Consider the following 25,072-nt stretch of genomic DNA (forward strand, 5'->3'; position numbering starts at 1 on the left):
GCAAAACAGCAGTTATCGCGCGTAGTGGAGCGCGAGAATTTTTCGAAAGCAATAAAGAAGTTTTACGAGCGAATTAAATACAATTTTTTTCCTACAACTGCAGTATGGAACTACAAAACATGAATAGAAAAAGTATTACATAATAATTATACTGTCGCTATCAAGGAACTTGGATGTCTATATTATGGCTATAGTGAGGTCCACGTTATGATGGTAGTTAACAAAGATAGGAGAACAGCGTTGTCGATTTTCTACCTTGGCACTGCCTTCTATAGAGGATATTTGATGTAAGATATTAACTGTTCGCTCTTGTTTAAAATAATCAATTATATTCCATTCGTCAAGAAAATATAGTTGATAGATTAATCGATTTTGTATTTTTCAGCGTGCATCCGTATGAAGTATATGCAAAAGAATTGACTGTGTATGGTGCAGCGTTGAATAGATTCACTTCTCAACAAGCTGTGGATCTGATTGGTGTTATGGATAGCTGGTGAGTTCTAATTTCAATTATAAAATTCAACTTAAGTGGCATTTATTAGTCTTTCGTATTTAGTTTTATTCTACTATAAAAAATATTGTAGGATGTGAGGCTGTTAACAACTATTAGATGCACCAATGAAAGAAGGTACCGTATGAAGGGTAAGATAAACCATTAAGGTAAGGTAAAATTACGTGAATTGATTTGAAACAGAAGTCCAATCAGTAGACTACCAATCAAATTATAAAAGAATAATAATTTTTATAGAATATCCATCTCGTATTGATTTATTATTTATTATTATAATAATTTTTACAAGAAAGCACGGAATGGGAGAGAAAAACTAAGGATACTCCTTGTACTATTTCTCTTCCATATTTAGATAATTAGGTTATGATTATCCGAAATTAGGTTATGATTCCACTTTTTATTGATCATTGATTAATGATGGAATAGCCTGATTATTCTGAATTTCTGAATATCATTCATTATTCATATTCAGAATAAAACCTTTTGATGCAGATACATTATTCAAATTCAGAATGAAACCTTTTGAAGCTCTACAAATGAATACATCTGAAATTTTTTATTCATATTCTTTAAAATGCAAGAAAGTTTTAGTAATCTTCTTGTAATTTAAACTGTGTAGAGAAAATGAAATGTTTTATGTTAGGAGGTATAGAATAAACAATCTAGAAGTATACAACTTTTTTCTGATATCAGGTTATATTTTGAGATTTAGTAAAGTTCACAATATTAGGATATTAGGATTAACTTGAAATATTCATAAAGATAAAGTATTTATCTTTCTGTCAATAGATTCTTGATTTGGTACGAAAAAATTGGAACAAAACATATATATAATCTCAAGCAAATTTGATTCTCTAAATGAAATAGAAAACTACATTATTAATGTTAATTTAATTTTTCAGGTACCTAGACTACAATAATTTGGGTATAAGGAGCTATCCGTTGAAAAATTATGAGGAAGCAATCGCAACTCTTAAAAAAGGTGAAATATCAAAAGTAGTGTTTGTTTTAGAGGAGAAATAAGTTCAATGATATTTAAATTGCAATTTGAGAATGAGAAAAGAGAAATGTGTTACAACTATGGAATAATTGATCTGGAAACAATAAATACAATAAGTTACTATTGAACTTTAATGAGTCAATTTTATTATCATCAGTGATTTTTCATCTCTGTCAATATGACTACTATTTTTTGTTATTCCCAATAATATATCACGAATAACTACGTTGTAATACGAATTACTGCGGTTGTTTAAATACAAATAATTATAATCTGTAATAACTTTTCCATTGTTTTCTGTGTTTTTTTCATACTATCTCGATTCTTTCTCGATTCTTTCTGTGTTTTTTTCATACTATCTCGATTCTTTCACCAATAAAATAAATTTGACAGGATTCTCCTTCAAAATGTAATGTTTATATGGTATGTGTCATTATTATTTGCAATTATCTGTGTCGATTTTTCCGCGTGGTTGAATTATTATTTTGTATTCATAGTGGCTAATAAACTGTTAGCCACTATGAACACAATTCGTAATAGGTAATGTTCTAGAGGCACTGTCTAATTAGATTTCTGTAAAATACTCCTCAATTACAAAATCTTCATTGGCTTCCACGCCAAAAATAAGTTGATTAATATGCGTTCATAAGCAATCAATAACGGTCAGAAGTTATCGTTACGAATTCTCTCAATTATTATAATTATTTCTCAAGTACTATAATCAGTATATGCCGTTGATTCATTTTTATCGTCAATTTGAACTCTCGTCGATAGCAGTACTTCTCTTCCTCAGAAAAATCAAGTTCATTTCAATCTGAAAACGATTTGTATGAACACTGACAATTCATTCAGCTAGCTATCAATTTTTCTTTCTAAAAAATTAATTTGCTATCTTACAATGCAAGCCCTACAATTTGATCCCACGGAGAAAAAGTTGAGTTTAATTAATTCAAAACCAATTCCTGTTATAAGTGAACCTGATGATGTTGTAGTGAAAATCGCATATTCTGGTGTTTGTGGAACTGACTTGCATATCTTTGAGGTGAGTCTTTCCTGTAATAATTTTTACTTTGATAAATTAATTTTATTTCAACATGTTTACCTTACCAATAAGTGATTCATTTTATTAATCTTACACTTCCTATATCTTTCACAAAATTGTTGGTATAATAATTTCAATATTATCTGAAACTTCTTGTCATTGTTTTAAGTAATAGGAATTAATTAATGCTATCAACAACTTGAGAATGATTATTTCCATATATAGTTCTCTAGTGTAGAATTGTAAAGTGTAGTGTATCTTTCTACTGATACATCTCTCACACTTGTGCTATTGTATAGCTTCAATTGTTATACCGTAACAAAATATTTATCATCTTGAAAGTCTATGTTATTTTCCAACAAAAATCACTCTCATACCTTAATAATATAATCTGTAACATAATGCAACTTTTGGATGAAAATTTAAAAGTAGGATCATTCTTCGCAGAAATTGAATTGTTGTTATTGTTTATGTTCCTTATCATTCATTGAAACTACTCATTAATGATGCTCATTCCAAATCACCATTTTCCCGTGAAGAAATAAAGTCTCTATATTTTTGCAATTATAACAGGGTGAATTTCCTTCAAGCAAAGAGCCGTTCATCCTTGGTCACGAATCGTGTGGAACGGTGTCAGCCATTGGCGAAGGAGTGAACAATCTGAAGGTGGGAGATAAAGTAGCTATCGATCCTCAAAGGTACATCGCATAATATTTTCTAAAATAAACATTTCGCAATGACCATGTTGCTCAATTCATTCATCTACTGAATAATTGAACTATTTTGAAGATGTAAATTAAATAGAATTAAATTGTTTAGGCCTATTAGTAGTAATTGATAAGCAGTGATACGTTGAAAGAAATCTATTGAAAAAATAAACTATCCGCAAAAGTTATAATTCCACTTCAATAAACCTATTAGTTTTCTAATTTCAATCAATTACCAATTTTGAATGTTTAGAGAGAGTATGCGAGTCATTCTTGACTCTCTTGAGTGACAGCGATGGGCTTTCAAGTTCCAATACTTTGTTATTTTTAATTTTCATTGCGTTCAGTCGATGGATGAAAAAATAAATCAAGAATGAATCAAAATACAGTATGAATATTCATTCTCTCAGTAATAATTACCCTGTATCTTGTTATAAAAACACAAACGCAGCCAATAATGATGTGCATTGTATTTTTTTTTTAGAACAATAAATTCCTGATAAACATTTAATCACTTGCACTTTTACAAACATTAATCTTGCATTCTTGCAGCTCATTTACGTGCTTAAATGTGAAAAATTTTCTTGTAATTTTTATTCGTTCTACTTCTATTTCATTTGTTGTGAATGTTTAAAGGTTTCAACTTTGAATAGGATGGAATTTTTCATAAAACATATAATTCACGAGGTAAAATGAGGGAAATATTTATTGTCTTATATTGTAAATAATTCTGAAACCTATATTTTGTTCTTAAATATGATCATTACTTTTTTACATTTATTACAGTGTTTGCAGTTCTTGTGAGTTTTGCCGGAAAGGAAAACGACAAGTATGTCCCAACAATTTGCTCACTGGAATTTTCTCCGATGGAGGATGGGCTGAGTATTGCAAGGTGCCAGAAAAACAAGTTTACGTTCTCCCTCCTGGATTAGCCTTGGAGAAGGGTAGGTAGCCTTAATGATATGACTGATAGATGATTCTTGTTTCGAAATTTCTATTTTACTATTTTGGGATTTTATAGTAGATTTGTTGTGAATTTCAAATATCATAACACTTCATAAGCAGCAATAACATTACATTTCAGGAAGTAAAGATTCAAACAAATATTTGATTGGGTAAAGTCACTTCATAAGCAGCAATAATATTACATTTCAGGAAGTAAAGATTCAAACAAATATTTGATAGGGAACAAGTCTTCTATAATCCTTAGTATCCTAATGCAGATAAAAACATCCATCCGAAAGAATTCTATAGATTAGCTCTGCTACTTTTGCAATAGGCTCTTTACACCTATACTATTATTTAACAGTATTTCTCGGCCATAAAAAAGCTTACCATACGGTACTGTTTTGTATGAGTAGCATATTGTTTTCCAAAAACTGGTACTTGAAATAGTAATTAAGATCTTATTCAATTGATGCAAAATATTAATTCTGAAGTGATATTTTCCCTCAGCAATGCTTTGCGAGCCACTGTCCTGCATTTGTCATGGACTGAATCGAATCTCGCCGATACCCATTGGCAGTAGAATACTTGTCAACGGAGCCGGCATAATTGGAAATTTGTTCTGTTCTGCACTGCACTACACTGGGCACAGGAGTGTTTATGTTTCTGAACCCAATGCTGCTCGTCAGGAGTTGAATAAGAAAACTGGTCAGTATAAAGCTGCGTTTTCACCAAAGTTATTAACAAAATGTTTTTTTCCCGTCCTTATAGATTCTATCAAATTGAACGGAGCTTGACAAACACATATGCACATCATGTGTATGATAAGTTATGTTCAATCTAATAGAATCTATAAGGACGGAAAAAGAAAAATTTTGTTAATAACTTTGTTGTAAACGCAGCTTAAGTCAAAATCATATCCGATTTATTAATTCACTTATGAATTATATCACAATGTATATGATACCAACTTGATTGATATAGCTGTCAATCTATTCTATCTTTATGAATTTCATTTTTTCTAATTTTTTGCTACTTACCCTAACAAAAACGAAATATATTTGTGATACATTGAGTTCTTAATCCCATCTTTGTATCTTCTTACTATATCCTAGGAACTGGTTTTGTCGTTGGCAGTCCGGATTATATTGAGAAACAATGCTCTGAACTAGGAATCGATTTGTGCATTGACTGCAGTGGCAATGGAAAAGCTGTAGAATTTGGGATGAAATTGCTGAGGAGAGGAGGTAAACTTCTTGTCTTTGGGGTGGCTTCTCCTCAAACTAAAATAAGGTAAGTAACCAATTCCAACAATTCATAATATACAATATATATATATATATATATATATTATATATATATATATATATATATATATTATATATATATATATATTATATATATATATATTGCCGTGCTACCAATTTTTCCTTAAACGGTTGGAATAGCATTTAACACCTATCAACCTAAGGATAGTTGTCGGCTCCAATGAATAGATTCTTGATAAACTGTGAATGGATCTATTGCCTATGAATGAGAAATCCAGTTTTCAGAGCAAATTAACTTATAATCTTCAGATGAATTTACACAAATACACAAAGAAAAATATATCTTAAGCCTAATTATTTCAGAGTTATTACGAACTAAAATACTTATCTAGTTTACAGTTGAAACACAGTGGCTATTGGCTTGAAAATACAAACAGCTATTTAATAACAAACTAGTACACAATAAACTTGTATAAAACTCAATTTAAAACATTAATAAACGAAAATGATTTAGAGCAAAACTCCACAACGACACTTGTAGCCAGCCATTTTTCTAGAGAGGGCTGAACAGGAAAAAACCTAAGTTGCAAGTCACGAAGCCAACGCCTCCAACATTACAGACACGTCACCAAAATATTATAACTTACAAGTTTAGAATTCACATTCTACATCTGTTCTCAATAAAACTTTATTTTGAAAATTTTATTTTAAATTTATATATATATATCTCGATTTAAATAAACCATTTATCTAGTAATTTGTTAACCCTGCCTCGGTGACACCATGGAACAATGCAACAAACATTTACGATAATAAATTCTCCGTCAAAAAGTTTGTCCGTCTATTGATGACTCTGACATTTACTATAAAGTTCCATAGATCTCGAATTGAAGATTCGATTCAAATGTGAGAAAAAATGTAATATTACAAATACCCCCCTCTTGACATAAAAAAAATTTTACTGTTTGAAAAGTTTAAAGAAAAAATTTACATTGACCCTAATGAAAATTGTTGAAATTTAAATTCGAGAACAGTAACAATTTTTCTAGAAAAACATTACATGTCATCCAAAAATATTGAAAATTATTATAAAAATTCATCAATAGTGTTTGTTATATGTTTCCAAACAATATTTCAAAATATAGAATATCAATATTACTTTTGATTTAGTTTTATAATTTAAAGGAAAATATCTCAACAGAAAGTTTAATATGTAAAGAATGGTTTTTTGAAATTGCACATAAATTTAATAGATTGAAAAATTCAATTTTTATTGCATAAAAAAAATTTAGTATGTTGAATAAAAAATTTATTATTATTATTTATATATATATATATTTTTTTTTAAATGAATTGATGAATTGTTACATTTAATTTTCACATAAAATTCCAATAAATCAAAAAATGTTCATTTCTTTCACTATTGACGCGGTTGATTTTATTGATGCACATTTTGGAAAACAGTCCGTTAAGGCACTCAGTATGATTTTCAGTTAAGTGTGACTCCAATGTGATGACGTTAGTGTTGGGCTGATCTGGATGCACGTAGTGTTGGGCTGATACTTGTAGTCGACTGATGCATATCAAACTCGATACAGGTGACATCTCAGTTAGCATTGCTTCATGCTTGTAGTAGACGGCTGCATTCCAAATTCAATACAGAGTCACGTAAATTTTGTATCATATTTGTAATTATACAATGTACATTTCAGGCTTGAAATGACAATGTAATTCGTTTTTTGGAAAAGAGATAGACGCTGCATACAGGATTAATTTAGGTGAGGATTAATTTAGGTAAGGTTTGGTTTTTTGATATTTTCAGCTTTCAAGGTTTAGAGTTCTGCATACAGGAATAATTTAGGAGAGGATTTTTTGAATCAATTCTTTCATGATACTGTGACTGTTCTTCTGAATTCAAAGTTGCGAATGTGAACATGGATGACAATTACCTCCAGGTAATGCAGTAGTGTTGAAGTTTGAGATACAAAGTCAGCAATAAGCATTGGCATTGCTATTGGCGTATGCTTTGGTGTCGGCTTTGGCATCGGCGTTGATATTGGCATTGGCGCAGGCATTGGCATTAGCATTGGCGCAGATTTTGGCATTGGCGTAGCTATTGGCACAGATTGACATCAGCACAGGCATCGGCGTTGATTTTGGTGTTGGCATCAGCATTGGCGCAGGCATTGGCGTAGCTATTGGCATTGGTGCAGCATTGACATCAGCACAGGCATCGGCGTTGATTTTGGTGTTGGCATCAGCATTGGCGCAGACATTGGCGTAGCTATTGGCATTGGCGCAGGCATTGACATCAGCACAGGCATCGGCGTTGATTTTGGTGTTGGCATCAGCATTGGCGCAGGCATTGGCGTAAATTTTGGCATTTTGGCGTAGTTATTAGTGTTGATATTGTTGTAGGTATTAGTGTAGGCATCAGCATTGGCACAGATTTTGGAATCAGCATTGGCGCAGATATTGGCTTCGGCGCAGGCATCGGCGTAGATATTGGCGTTGGCATCAGCACAGGCATCGGCATAGATTTTGGCGTAGTTATTGGTGTTGACATTGGCGTAGTTATTAGTGTAGGCCGCAGCGTAGATTTTGGCGTAGATATTGGCGTAGTTATGTCACACTAGTTCGAAAATCACCCAAATGTTCTTAACACTCTTCATGGCGTTCACTTGTTACTGATTTCGAGATTCACATGATAACTATTTCAATGTTAATGTCTGTGCTGTACCTGTTATCTTAAAATGCTTATAAACTAAGAAGAAAAACTTGATTAGGCTATCAATACAATCTAATACACATGAAAATTATTTTTAAGTATTTATGAAATTGAAATTTGTTAACATCTTATTATACAGTCAGCAATACATAAATTGTGAAATATGGACATATCAATGATAAATTTAAAAAAATTCATTTTCATCTATTCACTGTTCAAATATCAAAATTTAATCCATTCTTCAAAATAGAAATAGAATTTCATAACACCCTGTATCATTATCAAAATTGTAAAAAACAAACATCATCACAACAAAAATTAATTTCAATACATATTTCAATAATTTCAGACAATTGGTCTTCTATTCACAATCATTTCATAATATATCTGCATTTCATTATCATTTAATATAACATTTCATTTATAGCAAGTTCATTTCACATTTATGATTTATCATTCAGGGTTTCAAAATTATTTAGTTTTAATTTTGTTCAAAAATTGTATAAAAAGCAAATTATTTAATATTATTAATCATCGTTTGTTGGATACTATAGTTTATTTCGACTTTTCAATGTTCTAAACACAAACTACATTTCATGACAAAACTTTACTATCAATCATTAAACAAGAAACCATTCAAAACATCAATAATATTTTGCTTCAAAGGCAAACAATATTCATAATTAATCATCATCTATGGCAATCAACATTATTAATCATTATTTTTGCATCTATGGCAATCAACATAAGTAATCAACACAAAAAATATTATCTCATTACTGCCTCTCTAAGTCATAACCTCTGTTATTCCTTCTTTAGGCAATAATGGGTTTCCATCTCAAAAAACAATCACATACCAGCAAAATTCTAATCAACAAACCCCACTAAAAATTCTACATACACTCCAGCATCCATTTCAAACGATAATCAATCATATCAAAATTTATAGAACAAACAGTTTTAAAATTTTGAAAAAGATATCAATCACAAAAAACTTATTTCAATTAATAATATAACAAAACGTTTTAAATTGAACCATTTATTTTTTAAAATAATTTAAAATTTAAAGACTGTATAATAAGTACAAACATTTCAAGATTATAATACAAAGATGATCAAGATGAATAATGGGTAAATAAGTTCCCTAAAAAATACAAAAAAGAGAAATAGAAAACTGGGTAAATAAATTCCCTAAAACAATACAAAGAAGAGAAAGATTAATTAGAGCCTATCCTACATGTCAGTACTGAACTTTCATGAGGAAGTATATTTAATAAAATATACTACTATGGAATTTTGTAAATTCCAAGTATGACTCTAATTTGTTATAATTGTGAGCTATCACTCCCACAAAAACAACTGGTGAAGGAAAAAATAATGTTGACTATTGTGACTGGGTGGATAGTTCCTAGATGTCTGTAAGGCAATGTGATAGCAGACTCTAGTATCGGACCACAAAAACAAAAGTATGCAAAAGTTTTTACAAACATTTGTTGTTGCAGTCATAAGGTTTTTATATCGCAAACAAGTAGGTCAGATAATCGAGTCCAGCCGTATGTGGTTCACGCCCACACCTCTAAAAGAATCACACCTACTTGTCTACCAAAAATCCAAAGTATTGGACAGCAAAGAAAAAATAAAATGCAAAATGGGTTAAAAGCCCAGAAGAAAACTATAACCTAATTACATATGGCTTATGGCACGATATGCAATGAAAGATGAGAACATGGGACAAAATTGCTCTGAAAAACCTAATTACCTAATATGATACCTAAAAAAAAATAGACATGATTAAAATATGTAATACATGATGAAAAAATATACCACAAGCAAACAATTATTTACACTACAATGGATAGATTTTAGAAAAGTTAAGTTTTATCAACAATTTAAAGATTAGGAAAATAAGCTACTATTTTAACTTCCAAAATTATTTCAGAAGAATACAAATTTAAATGACTATGGACAAGATTGGTTAAGAAATGCATCATAGAAGAAATTTACTGAATATTTCACAAAGACAGGAAAGAATCGAAAATTGAAAAGATTAAGGGCCAAGAAAAATAGGCTACAGGAAAGAAAAAAGACACAATTATGGACTCTTACCATACACTGTGTAGCGATTATGCTATTCTGAATCCCGGCATAACACAGGATTCCTAATCATTGTGTGCTTTCTGATGGTATTTCTTCATCATATATTGATTGACTCTCACAATTTTACCTGTACTTATCTCTTCCAGTTTGAAACACCCTTTATTGAGATCATCTCTTATTATGTAAGGTCCACGATATTTAGGACACAGCTTGGCAGAAAACTTCTTCAGCTTGCTCGACAAAATGTAATTTCGAATTACAACTAGATCATCAACCTTGAATTTATACTTGGGTTTATTATGCATATTCTGTTTGAATCTCCTGATGACACCTCTATTCTTTATTCTGTACAGTATTCGTTTGTTTCTGATACTTTCTTCTTCAAGTTCAAACTTATTTTCTACAGGATATTTGATATATTTGAAAACAAGATGTGCCAATTTATGATTCATCATAAGCTCCATGGGTATGTGACCAGTCGATTCATGAAAATTGTTGTTGATGACAAATTCAACCTTATCAATATACTTGTACCAAATATTATGCTTATTTACAGGAACGTAAGTTCTCAATATGCGATTGACCTCTTTCAATGGTCTTTCACTAAGATTTGCCTGGGGATGATAAACTGAAATGTAGTAATATTTTATACCTAATCTTTCCATAGATTCTTTCCACAATCTGCTTTGAAAACAAGTACCATTATCACTGATTATATATTCAAATTTACCAAATTCATTTACATATTTCTCAACAACTTTTACTAAATTATGAGCGTTAGCCTTAACTATAGGATACAACTTTGTAAACTTAGTAAAGCCATCATGAATAATGCACATCCATTTGTACTTGCCACCTGGTAATTCTCCATAAACATCAATGAACACTTTGTGATGTTTTTTCTCAGAAATTATGGTATGCATTTCTAATAATTTCTTTTCATTTGATGTCTTTACAAGTTGACAATACTTACAGTATCTTATAGTTTTGGTAACAAGTCTGTAACAATCTTTTATGTAAAAAGTTTCTTCAATAAATTTGCATGTTTTTGATATACCTACATGACCTAATCTTTCATGAAATTCAACTATCAATTCTTCATACAGTGCTGAAGGCACACAAACTTTCCAAAAACTATTCTTTCCAGATTTTCTAGTGAACAAAAGATCATCATTTACTTTAAAAAATTTGTTGATATTCAAATTACCTGTCTCCAACTTTTCTCTTACATTTTTTAACCAAACATCATCTTTTTGAATTTCTTTGATCTTCTTTACTATCTCAATTAACTTGTTATCACTCTTAATGATATTCAATACCTTGAATTCATTTGAATTTCGATTTTCTAAATTACCTTCATAATCAGTTCTAGAAATGATATCTGGCACAATGTTATCCTTTCCTGCTACAAATTCCCACTCAATATTAAAATTCTGTAATGCAAGAATCCATCTTCCCAAACGACCATGTCCTATCTTACATTTTTTTAAAAAGGTCAAGGCTTTATGATCTGTACGGACAACTATTTTTTGATTACCAAAATAATTTTGAAGTTTCATCAAGCCAAATAATACAGCTAAACATTCTTTCTCACATATTGTGTAATTTAATTCAGATTTCGTTAAGCTTCTGCTAGCATATGCAATGACACAGTGTTCCTTATCTTCACCTTCCTGAAATAACTCAGCTGCAATTCCTACATCACTGGCATCAGTGGCCAAAATGAAATTTTTGTTATAATCAGGATGTTTCAAGATCACACAGTCAATGAACCTATCTTTGATTTCTTGAAAGGTATCATTATCTTTTTCAGTCCAAATGAATTTATTTTTCTTGCATAGAAGATGCTTAAAACGATTTGTCAAGTATGAATAATTTTTCTGAAACTTTCTGTAAAAATTACAGAGACCTATGAATGACTGCAATTGTTTCAAATTTTGAGGAATGGGAAATTTCTGAATAGCATTTAGCTTAGAGTCATCTGCTTCAATACCATTTTTACTGATAATATAACCCAAATACTTTATCTTATCTGCAATAAATTTCGATTTATTCAGTTTCAACTTCAAATTACTTTCCCTCAACTTATTGAATAATAGTTCAATTCGACTGATATGTTGTTCAAGAGATATACTAGAAATGGCAAGATCATCAATATAAGCAATAGTAAACTCACAAACCTCTTCACCTAGCATTTTGTACAAGCACTTGATAAATTCAGAACCACTAATATTCAATCCAAATGGTAGATGTGTATATTGATAAGTCTGTCCAAAAACATTGAAAGCTACATACTTTTTACTATCTTCAGTTAATTTTACCTGATTGAAACCTTGAGTGAGATCAAAACTGCTAATGTAGTTGCACTTATTGAAACGAATGATCAAGTTATCTATTGGTTCAGTTTCTGTAAAATCCCTTATTATGTACTTATTTATTTCTCTTCCATCTAAACATAATCGAATTTCATTGTTTGGCTTTTTCACTACTACCATAGGGCTTGTATATTCAGAACTACCTGGTTCAATGATTTTCTGATCTAACATTTTCTTCAATTCTTTCTTGACTTGATCTCTATACTGATATGGAATCGGATAACTCTTCTTATCTAATTTCACATCATTTTTCATTTTAAGTTGACATAAATAGTCTTTTGCAGATCCAGGACTATCAGAGAAAATATCTTTGTTATTTTCAAATACTTCAATTAATTTGTTTACCAATTCAGGAGATTCATCGCTTAGCTGTAATCTTAAATTATCAATCTGCTGCTTCCATAAAGTATCAAACGTTTCTTGGTCTCTTACCATGTTAACATGAAAAAGTCTATTGTACTTCAAGGTATCCTTTTTTATAAATGGAAAACAACAATCTTTCAGTGATATCATATTTTGATTAAAATCAATAATTGCTCCAGCATCTTTTAAGAAATCACAACCCACCAAAATATCCACATTTAAATCTTGAACTATAAGAAAAACTATTGGCAATTCTAACTTACCAAAAAATACCTCTAACATAATCTGTTTATTTATCTTCTTATGTCTCATACCAGTAGCTACAACTATACTTACATTAGGAGCTGGTACCAAGTTCAACTTGAGATTGTTTTTCTTCATTTCATCAACAAGTTTCTCATTAATTACATTTACCTCAGAGCCGGTGTCAATAATCATTTGATATTTCTTATTGAAAATTTGTACTTCTATTTCTGCTAAGTCATATCCAGTGGGTGGAGTATTCTCTTGTTCCTCCAATAGTTCGTTAAAAATACAACCTATCATGTATGGTTCTTCTTGACAAACAATTTCAGATTTACTCATAGCTTCATCTACCTGAATTTCTGGAGTATGTACCATATTAACACTTGATGCTTTAATATGACTTTCTTGATAACTAGGCATTACTTCATTACTTAAATTCTTACAGCTATTTTCTTGCACATGAATTTGACTGATTAATTCTGGCTTTCTTACTTCAAACCTGTTTGAAGTTTCAGTTTCAAAATTTATTTTATTCATGTCTACAGTTATATCAAAATTTGACCTTTCCTTAACTGGGAGAGCAGGGCTGTCGTTTCGTCGTCCCATTATTAGTTTAAAGGAGCATTATGTCTTGGACGATTTGCATTTGTCTGATTTGAAGTTTGAGCAGGCATATAACCTGGCGGTGGTAGGCTGAAATCTAACTGGTAGTTGTTAGCTGGTCGATTTGGATTTGATTGATTTGAATTCCCAAGTTGATGATTTCTATTATCTCTGAAATTATGCTGAAAATTTTGATCTCTATGACCATTATTGTTTGGTCCATTTTGGTACCGTCGATTTTGGAAATAATTCCTACCTCCTTGATACTGCTTATTATTATCATGAAACATCACACCATTTGAATTCTGAGACCTATTTCTATCATCCCTATGTTCACTCTGATGAAAACTTATTGTTTTATTTTGACTTCCAGCTTGAGCATTGTTATGATCACGGGGCATTTGTCTGTTTACTTTGTAAGTGTTAGTATTGTCAAACTCATTCAACAAACAAATAAACTCATCACTAGTCTTAATGTTACGAATAATAGCAGCTGTAGATATGGTTTCATCAAAATGACCTTTCAAAAACTTGAAAATAGTATCTTTATCTAAGGCTGGAATTATATTCTTAGCAATGTTGAAACGAGAAATATAATACTCAGTAAGATTCTTAGATAAGTTTGGCTTATATTTTCCAAATCTCAAATCATCTCTAGCAGATGACTGAATGTTGTCTGACCACATTCTAGCAATGAATTTCTCTTTAAATTCTTCAAAGTTATTTATATCAAAACGAATGAAAATCCACCAATCACGATGAGCAAAATTTGAATTAAAATTGTTTTCCAAAATACCCTTAATTTTGATCCAGTTTGTGATTTCATTTCTCTCAAGATACTCGGTCAAGTTTACTAAGAAATGCATTGGATTCTTTTTGTCAATTTGCATTTGGAATTCAAACCTATCGAAATACTATTGTTACCAGTATGATTACACATCGGTTTTGTTGACATGTTAATTTTATTTATGTTTTTTCTAACCTCAGTTATAGCAGCTGTATTTTCTTGACAATCTATTTTCAAAGAGGATAATACCTTGATTTCCTTGTCTACTTTTTCGTTTAATTCTACAACCTCTTTTTCAACATGCTTAATACTTTCATTATTTTCTGCATTGATAGCATTTTGTGTCATATTTTGTTGCTCAACTGTGATCTTATTTTTATTTACTCTTTCATTAACCTCACTGACCCTATCAGAAACTTGAATGATTTTGTTTTGCATTGATGTTTCTACATCTAACATTGATGTTTCAAGATCATTAGTTTTCTGCTGTAGATGACCTATTTCTTTGTGATTTTTACTTAATGTATCATTTATCTCTTTTATTTCCCGCTTTGTACTAACCTGATCTAGTCTTATGCTAGCAAATTCTTGCTTCATATCATCAAACCTAGCATTTTGCTCTTGTTTCAAATTATCAAATCTTTGTGTTAGGAATGCTATAAGATTTGTATCATTTTTAGCTCCTACCATACTTGTTTCATTTGATATTTCTACTACTTTCTCATGACTTGTTACATTTGAAACGTTTTCACTTACAGCTACACTATCGTTTGAGTCATTGTTTAAGGTTAGGTCTAAATCTTGTGATTCTTCATCTAAGTTTTGAATGTTTTCACTGGATAAAACTTCATTATTTTTATTGCTCTCCATCTTGCTACTGCGTAAAAAATATTTACTCATTAGAACCTGAACTTTCTTGAACCGATTTCCCACTCAGCAGCATCTCCCATTCACAATCTATCAAGATATCTATCCTACCAATAATTTTTTTTTATAACCAGGGATATATTTTGTAGTTTGAGTCCCACACCAGGGCGTACCATTTGCCGTGCTACCAATTTTTCCTTAAACGGTTGGAATAGCATTTAACACCTATCAACCTAAGGATAGTTGTCGGCTCCAATGAAATAGATTCTTGATAAACTGTGAATGGATCTATTGCCTATGAATGAGAAATCCAGTTTTCAGAGCAAATTAACTTATAATCTTCAGATGAATTTACACAAATACACAAAGAAAAATATATCTTAAGCCTAATTATTTCAGAGTTATTACGAACTAAAATACTTATCTAGTTTACAGTTGAAACACAGTGGCTATTGGCTTGAAAATACAAACAGCTATTTAATAACAAACTAGTACACAATAAACTTGTATAAAACTCAATTTAAAACATTAATAAACGAAAATGATTTAGAGCAAAACTCCACAACGACACTTGTAGCCAGCCATTTTTCTAGAGAGGGCTGAACAGGAAAAAACCTAAGTTGCAAGTCACGAAGCCAACGCCTCCAACATTACAGACACGTCACCAAAATATTATAACTTACAAGTTTAGAATTCACATTCTACATCTGTTCTCAATAAAACTTTATTTTGAAAATGTTATTTTAAATTTATATATATATCTCGATTTAAATAAACCATTTATCTAGTAATTTGTTAACCCTGCCTCGGTGACACCATGGAACAATGCAACAAACATTTACGATAATAAATTCTCCGTCAAAAAGTTTGTCCGTCTATTGATGACTCTGACATTTACTATAAAGTTCCATAGATCTCGAATTGAAGATTCAATTCAAATGTGAGAAAAAATGTAATATTACAATATATATATATATTTATAACATAGAGGAAGAGAAATACTTTTTTTTTCAATTACTATATGGATGCTATCTTTATTTTTCCATTTTATTTGGAACAACATTTTGTTGCATATTCATTCATAGAATGTTTATATTCCTTCTATCACCAATCGAATTCACCATCAAATCTAGAGCTTCTGACCAATAATACAAAATGATAATAATTCCATATCATGGTAGGCTACACACTATTTTAAACAATTTCCTCTTATTAGTTAATATTTTTGTTTCAAACTAAACTTGGACTAAACTTTGATAAATTTCATAAAATATAATTTCTTTCAATCTTCCTCATTGTTACTCATATTTTTAGTTTTATTTTAATTACGGTACCGGTACGGTAATCACTCAATAGATCGAACAATATAATTTTCTATTTTTATGGTCTCCGTACGATTTTATCTTCCTTAGTTGAATATGGATGGATTCCAGGTCCTTGTATTTCCATAATAGAGACGGTGATAAGAATAAGAAGTTTGGAAATTGCCAAATCTTATTGTTGCTTATCTATCACGTACCCAGTTTTATCAGAGAATTTCGCATGCTGCTGTATAATGAAATAAAATATAAGTGAATTGGAAGAATGAAATGAGTTACTACTCCCTTGCTAGGTAGGTACTACTGAGCTGAATTCACCGTTTAAATTCAATTACATTATATAACCTGCTAAACTCTTAAGAGAATAAAATCTCTTTTCAGTGCTCTGCAATCTGCAATGTGATCTTGGTCACTTTATAATTTTCAGTTTCAGTATTTTTATAAGTCTCTGTATTTTGAATGAACACAAAGTAAGTTAAAACATACATAAACTTTATATTAAAAGTTATGTAAAATAACAGAGCCTGGTTACAAGGCTTTTAACCAGCATATCTTCAGCTTTGTTTATTAATTAAAAAATTGAATTATGTTGACAACATTTATTTTGTGTTTATATATTATTGTGGAGTACCACATCATCATGTTCTGTATTGTCCATGTACCTAATTCACTCCCACTCATATGCTCACAACCCTCTTGAAAGATTGTCATTTCAATTACTGTGACTTACTTAGAATATGATGGTTTAATACCATAGTTTCAATGAAAAATTCTAACTATGAAGCTCGATACCATAGTTTAAAAGCTCTCAATATCTGTGAAGCACAGGAAATATTTTTAAAGAGAATAATATCTCATGTATATCTTGTTCTGAATAAGAATATTATTTCTATTTTGCAGGTATTTGGATTACAATAATTTGGGCATAAGGAGATATCCGTTGGAGAACTATAAAGAAGCCATTGAAACTCTGAAGCAGGGTGAAATATCAAAAGTAGTGTTTGTTTTAGATGACAAATAGTCTCGAAATTATTTGAATTCTAATTATGAATTTATTTATTGATAAGAATCTAAAATAATTTATATTTAATAAGTCACTTTGAAACTCCTATGCGTTAAAACTCACTGACAATTCAAAAACAACTTGTGCTATCAATCACTGTTTATTAATATCAGAGTTAAAATTAATTTTGTTATGGCTATTATTTTCATTTAATTGTTCCAAAAACATTATCAAATAAGTATAAAATAAGTGGCCTATCAAAACTCCGAGGCAATGAAATATAAAATTATTATTATTTATTTAGTAAATAATAATTATTATGATGATAAATTTGATGATTATAATAATCGATAATGATTTGATGATGAAGTTGATGGTTGATAAAGCAGCTCAAAGAGTCTATCACTTAAAAATTTCTTAGAGAGATTGTGTATAAAACCAAGAACAGTATCATATTATTAATTATATGTATTATTGTCCAAGTCATAACTTACATCTATTATCTTGAGAAATTCCTCTCAGTAGAGTGACAGGTTTAATTAAATAGAAATTCTTAGAGTTGGTTTGCATTATCACAAATGGAAAAATCCTGGCTAAAAATTACAGCTATTCTGGATCTGCTGCTATTTTGGAAAATGAAAAAGTTGACAAAATATGTTTTGTAATATATTTTGATGTTTTCTGATGAAAACAGATATTTGGGATGAGTGGGTATTAAAAGCTCATCATTGAACAGGTCCAAGACATATAAATGACTTCCTAAGAGTGGAAGAAGTAGCATAAGGATTCTACTCTAGATCATTCACTCCTACTCAGTAGCCGTGGAATGTTCATACTTGTCGAGTACACTGAAGAGGTCTTCATTCCTCCAATAATATCCCATCTGAATAATTTATTAAGCATCCTGTACCGCGCTAATACTTATTCATCTATTTTATTTTTTCCATCAAGAAACATCTCTATTTATTCTCATTTGAACATGCAAATTCACTCAGCAAACCAGTTTCAAATATCACGCGTCGATAGCTGCATGACTATTGCTATATATACACGTGCATTTTATGCATTGCAAAAACGTTTTCAGGCTTTTTTCAGACTAGGAACATAGAATATATTCTTCTATATTTATCTTTGAAGTAATAGTTACAGTAGCCCATCCGCTAGCAATAAATAACTTACTGTTTCGAAGTTGAAGCAAATATAGTAGAATAGAGAAAGGATATCTAAGATCTATTATGAGTTATCGGTTTTGCTATATTTTTTCTAGGATAGCCTATCGTAGCGTATCCATGTGATTTTAGAATGATTCTAAAAAATATTTCATCAGCACTTATAGAGAAAGGATATCTAAGATCTATTATGAGTTATCGGTTTTGCTATATTTTCTCTAGGATAGCCTATCGTAGCGTATTCATGTGATTTTAGAATGATTCTAATAAATATTTCATCAGCACTTACAATTATTCTACTTGAATATGATTACCGAAGTTTCCAAGTGAATTGGACTTCGGCAATGATAAAAATCATCCATTATATTTTCAATAAAGCAACAATATTTTGTTTTACTTGTTTGCAGAGGTGTCCACAAGGGGGGGTGAGGTTGTTTGGACGCAGAATGCGTCCCTGAAATTCTTGGGGTTGGGGGCTCAATTTTTCTAATATCATGGGGGGTGCGTCCATGGGCTTGAGGGAGAGCACACCTGTTGTATGGCCTCTATTGGTCGGAGAGCCTCTTACAGTTAGTTATAGCTCCACCAAGTCAATTGAAATCATGTTGGTTACAGCATATTCATAGAGAAAGCATACACATATAATTATTTTTTTGATTTTTCGATGCTTATTCTTTATTATTGATAATAGGGCATAGGGGGGGCATGGTGGTCCTACTGCTTCCAATTGCATTCCGAACCACCGGGATGGTGATACTGTTAATTGACCGAGCGAAGTGAGGTCTAAGATTCAAGTCGACGGTTTGGCATTTCTCTTAATGTTTAAATGTTTGATTGTTTAAATGTTTATATGTTGCGCATTTACGGTGAAACACGGTAATAGATTTTCATGAAATTTGACAGGTATGTTTTTTTGGAAATTTTGCATTTCAAGGATAATATAAAAGGAGAAAGGAGGCTCCTTCATACTTCAATATTAGAGTAAAAATCAGACTATAGAATTATTAATCATAAATCAGCTGTCGAGTTGAGTATAAATTGCATGCCTCAATATATCAATGTAACTTGGTAAAAAATTAACAGCTGTGTAGACTATAAATTGCATGTCTCATTGCATGCCTCATTGAATGCAATTTTCATGTACTATTAAAATAGGATGCAAAGAGCTTATAACAGCTCGTCTGGGCGCCTAGATGTCTTCTGGTTTTCTCGCGCTAAATTCCGGAAAACGTTATATGATAATTAAATCTTGTGTAAGCACGATCTGATCAAATAAATAGTTAGTGTATCAGTGTGGATGTGCTTATGGTTTGGGACGTCGTTATAACTGCGCGAGGTCTACTGTTCACAGAACTACTAGAATATAATAAAGAAGATTACGGTACTGAAACGTATTTATATCGGTAACTAATCTATTATTAACAAAACAATTTATTGTAATCTCGAATGTTTTATCTTTAGTCATGAATCATGAATGAAGATGAATCTATTATTATTACTGAGATAGGAGTTGAAATTGGATTTACAGATTCAGAAGCCGCATATCTTTAGACGTTATGTAGCCTACTCATTGTTCATATAGGTGCGTACTGGAAATCCCCTCCAGACTCAACATATCCTTTAAAAACACATCTCTTATGCTTCATATTCAATACCGCAGACTTTAAAACATTCCTGTTATTCACTCATTAAGGTGAGGCTTGTTTCAAGAGCAGCTTTCGTTTTTTTCTCGTTCTCTGTTTTATTCCAGCTCTGTCGTAGGCTACTATTTTACATGAACGTAGAGCACAATATTCTCCAGAATAATATCTTTGAAATGTAGATGAAAAAGTCCAGTTGGAAATAGATACTCTTTCTTGTGAGTTCCAAAAATCATTTTAGAAATGATCAAATAATTTAAATTAGTATGCATAACAAAATAGGGCAGTGGAAAAATTGAATGGATGGACTATATAAAATTGATTATTGGCAATTACATCTTTTAAAGAGAATCAACACAATTACCGTACTCAATGGAGATCATCAAAATTCACTCTTTATAAACAACACGAACTTTCTTCTGAATTAGACAAAATATCATAATGATTTATTTTACAAATACCTATTTCATTCGTCACAAGTCTGCATGTAGAACAAATAATGGGGTAGCGGACCGACTCAGCTGATAAGCTACTGCTACTTTAGTAGGAAAGGTAATCACTTTAGCCAACCGAATATGATTCATGAGTTGAAAAATCGCTTCCCGGTGGATCGGAACCCACCCAAAACTGGTCCATTCATCTCTCATCATTATCCGCCCCATTACCCGAGCACAAGCCCAAGGCTCATGTGGGCATCAACCTCAGCAGAGAAGAGAATAGGAAAAAGAGAACTACAGCTGGAAAGTGAAGGAATTCTTGAACTAGAGATATCATTTTCGGTACAGCAATTCTATAAATCAATATTATTAATCCATTCACATTCAATAGACTGGAGAAATACAAAACAAACCGTGCTTCAGATCTGAATAAGTTGAGAATAATCCGTGTTTTTCAGTGGTTGAAACGAATCTCATTCATTCGAACGAGACGTCAAAACAATGCTTTGTACATCCTCTTTGATTTTTTTCAAGAGTACGTGAGTTGTGTAGAAAGGAGTTGGATACAGTGTGTGAACGGAAATGTTCAGATACATTCATAGTCGTTCAATGCTCATTCCTGAGTGTAGTGCATCTTGAGTGTATATGTGTTTATTGTGAACGCCGGTCAATAACATCGTTTGTTTTACACCTTCAAATTCATTTTGTTGCTCCAACCGTATAAGGTAATCTCACAACTGACAAAGAAGACCAAAACTCGCCTGAATAACACATTCCAGTTTTCATTTTATAGCTCTCTATTCTCATCCTCAATGTATTGTAATAAAATGATAGTCATGGGAATTACTGAGATTCAATTGTTTTATTTAATTTGGATTTTCCTTCAATAATTATTATTATTATTAATAGTAATGGATTATTGAATAAAAACTCATTGCTATAGTATTGTTATGAGTGTATTATTCAGATTCCATAAGATTATTCTCGTAATTGGAATTATAGCGTGTTGAAACAACAGTTATCTTGTTAAGGGATTTTTCAATTTTAAAAAACTGGCCGTAGCTTGTGAATTCACTAGAAATTATTCATCGTATCTATCTGAATATTTCCACCAATACAGAATATACATTGCCACTTGAAACTCAAAATACTTTGCAATTCCACAATCGCTTACTCCATACATCTTTACTTTTCACAATATTTTTACACATTACCCTTACTTTGTATACTTTCAACGAATTTGTAGTTTTTTCCAGATTTTTCTGATATGATCGTATTCTATGTTTCGATCCATTCTCTACCTTTAGCAACGATTAAAAATAAATATTCACAAATCACAATAATCTACTAACTCATTGTATCTTTAATTTTTTTACATATTCATCGAAATAGGTAGCATCAAAACCAGTGGGCCCCTATTTTTTTTTCTTCGGAGATTTATGTAAGAATTATTATCAACCTTGAATTTTGTGTGAATAATTTCTCTATTTATAATAGAAACTTCTTCAGTAATCAGTTTTCTAATTATTCTTTAAGTTGGTTACGGTATTTTCTCTTACCTTTCCTGCCCTTCCAAATGAACATAACTGAAATGTAGTGAGGGTTGCCTATGCTCAAAAGTTTTAAGGCGTTAACAATTCAGCTACCCCTTGATATATCTTGATGTAGGCCACTGAAAATGATAGGACTACAGAGTTGCCAATTTTCATACCTCCATCACCTTTTATAGTAGATAACATGGTTTGAGCCATCCCGGTACGTCTGACATGATAATTGTTAATATATTTTTCAATGATTTAAAAATAATGAGTTTTCAAAATTGAGATTAAATATTTTAGTAATCCACGGTGCAGAGCTGGAGAAGGATAGAGCTAACGACTTTTTCTAATGACAGACAAGATCAGAAAAACATTAACATATCATCAGGTGCTGACTCAATAATGTGAATTTCACTATGTTAAAGGGTTCAATATTTTAAAATGTAAATAAGCTTGTGAATAATAATTATTATTAAACGAAAAACCAAATTAAATGCTGTAATTCATCCCGAAGACTTCTGCTACAACAAATATTGACAACACGGTGAACAGCTAGATCGGAATTCAAAGTCTTCGAAAAGCAGAAGTTTTCGGGGTGAATTACAGCATTTAATTTGGATTTTCGTTTAATAATAATAATTAATTCATTACCATTTGAATAATGTCATTATCTCAGTTATTTCTATCTGTAAGCTTGTGATGTTATGAAAAATCCGCTACATTTTAGAATATTTCCTGCAATTGGAGTACCAAAAGTAGCAGGAGTATCACTAGAGCATTGTTGACATTTTGTTATAGCTATTTAAGGATAACTTTTAGAATTGCCTCACACCTTGAAGAGAGCTGCTCTTCAGGAGTGGTACGTAATCAACTATTCATCCAAATATACTTCGCTTATACAATACAAATTTTAACAGTAGAGAACATGTAGCCATCTGTTATAATTTATTATTATTTTATTGTAGCATATACATTTTTTGTTGCAAAATTTTAAATTAAAGGTTTTAATTCCTTCGGTAATATATAGAACGAACTCCTCTTTAGTGGCAAATGTTTCTGTATAAATTATCATCACCTTGATCTTGTTTCTTGAATATTGACAATGTGATTATTTTTCATACAATAAGGCTAAACCAACTCAATTTTATGATCAAATAATACCGGATCAATAATATTTATCCATTATTAGCCATATCTATTTTCTTCCATATTGCTTGAGTCTCTACATGCAATGCTAAACTGCTGAATGAGATTGAAATATGTTTAGGGTTAATGAACTTGGCGAAATGCGGCTGAATAAAGACGCCTCTATACTGCGGCGAGAAGACTGTCCACTCTATGCGATTACTGCATCGCTGCTATGATTGCAGCCGGCTGACAGAGCAGAGCAGAGCAGAGCGGTGCAAAAAGTGTCATAGGGGTCATACTTCAACTACCGCGCAAGTGCACAGAATCTCTTCTTATGTTGGTGCTTCTGAGAATCTCTCGTCGGATTCGGATTCCTGTGCGCGACATGTGTGCTATACTGAGTGCTGACTGCTGTCAAAGGTGACCGCTGCGCTGCGCTAGCTAACTGCCAACTGCCAACTGCAACTCAGTAGCAGATTGTCCATTGTCCTCATGTCAGATTCACTTCAATCTGTCAGCAATTCTCATAGCAAACATCAATGCTTCTCATTCAATCAATGCTGAAGCTTTGAATTAAATCTCACTATAGTGGGATCCACTTTAAGCTGTCAGCATTAGTTGAATGAGATACATTGATGTTTGTTGTTGGGAATGCTGACAGTTTGAAGTTGCTTGGATACGCTACTGCGTCTGGGACTGTCACCATCAATCAGCAGCTGTCTCTTGCCCACTCATTACCTGCTCATTGTCATAGATCACACTCTCTCTTTTGTCTCTTTTTATCTTCATGCTATTTATATCACATTTACTCTGTTATCCTTTATCTTCATTTTCACCGTTCTATCTTCCTCCACTTTTGATATAGTTACTGTGCCCAATATCCAGCAATCAATATATCTGTAACCCTTCATTTCTAGCAATTAAATAATATTTTTATAATACGGTAATTGGATTTCAATTTTTTTCCCAATTCAAAATTTCTTGTTTCAAGTGTTTGGTAAGAAAATTAGACAACATTTTATAAAGTGGAGAAAACATAACTTATTTTTTGGACTATTTTAATGAATCAAATTTCGGAGGAACAGTTTTGGGCTGTGCCTGTTGATCCTCCACCAAATTATTTAAAAAAATAATTGTGTATTATTGAATCAATTAAAGAATTCTTGTATCTTATTATTTTGTTGTTAATATCGCAAAATTTATCCTGTTTGAGAATTTATTTTTTATTATTGATTTTGAAGAAACCACTGTATGATTACTCTCACCCTATAGCCTAAGCGTATTTATTCTCAAGACCCT

General features: G+C 31.3%; 1 protein-coding gene across 1 annotated transcript; it reads left to right on the forward strand.

The window, feature by feature from the left end:
* The first annotated feature begins 58 nt into the window (after window positions 1-58).
* LOC111059479 (L-threonine 3-dehydrogenase) lies at window positions 59-18,056 on the forward strand. The gene is made up of 8 exons (XM_039421073.1): window positions 59-287; window positions 386-493; window positions 1,414-2,553; window positions 3,127-3,251; window positions 4,047-4,204; window positions 4,716-4,913; window positions 5,321-5,498; window positions 17,759-18,056. The coding sequence occupies exons 3-8, from the start codon at window positions 2,410-2,412 to the stop codon at window positions 17,877-17,879; spliced, it is 924 nt and encodes a 307-aa protein (XP_039277007.1). The 5' UTR covers window positions 59-287; window positions 386-493; window positions 1,414-2,409; the 3' UTR covers window positions 17,880-18,056.
* Window positions 18,057-25,072: the final 7,016 nt, after the last annotated feature.

Source organism: Nilaparvata lugens, chromosome 2, assembly GCF_014356525.2.
Source record: "Nilaparvata lugens isolate BPH chromosome 2, ASM1435652v1, whole genome shotgun sequence".
Taxonomy (NCBI): domain Eukaryota; kingdom Metazoa; phylum Arthropoda; class Insecta; order Hemiptera; family Delphacidae; genus Nilaparvata; species Nilaparvata lugens.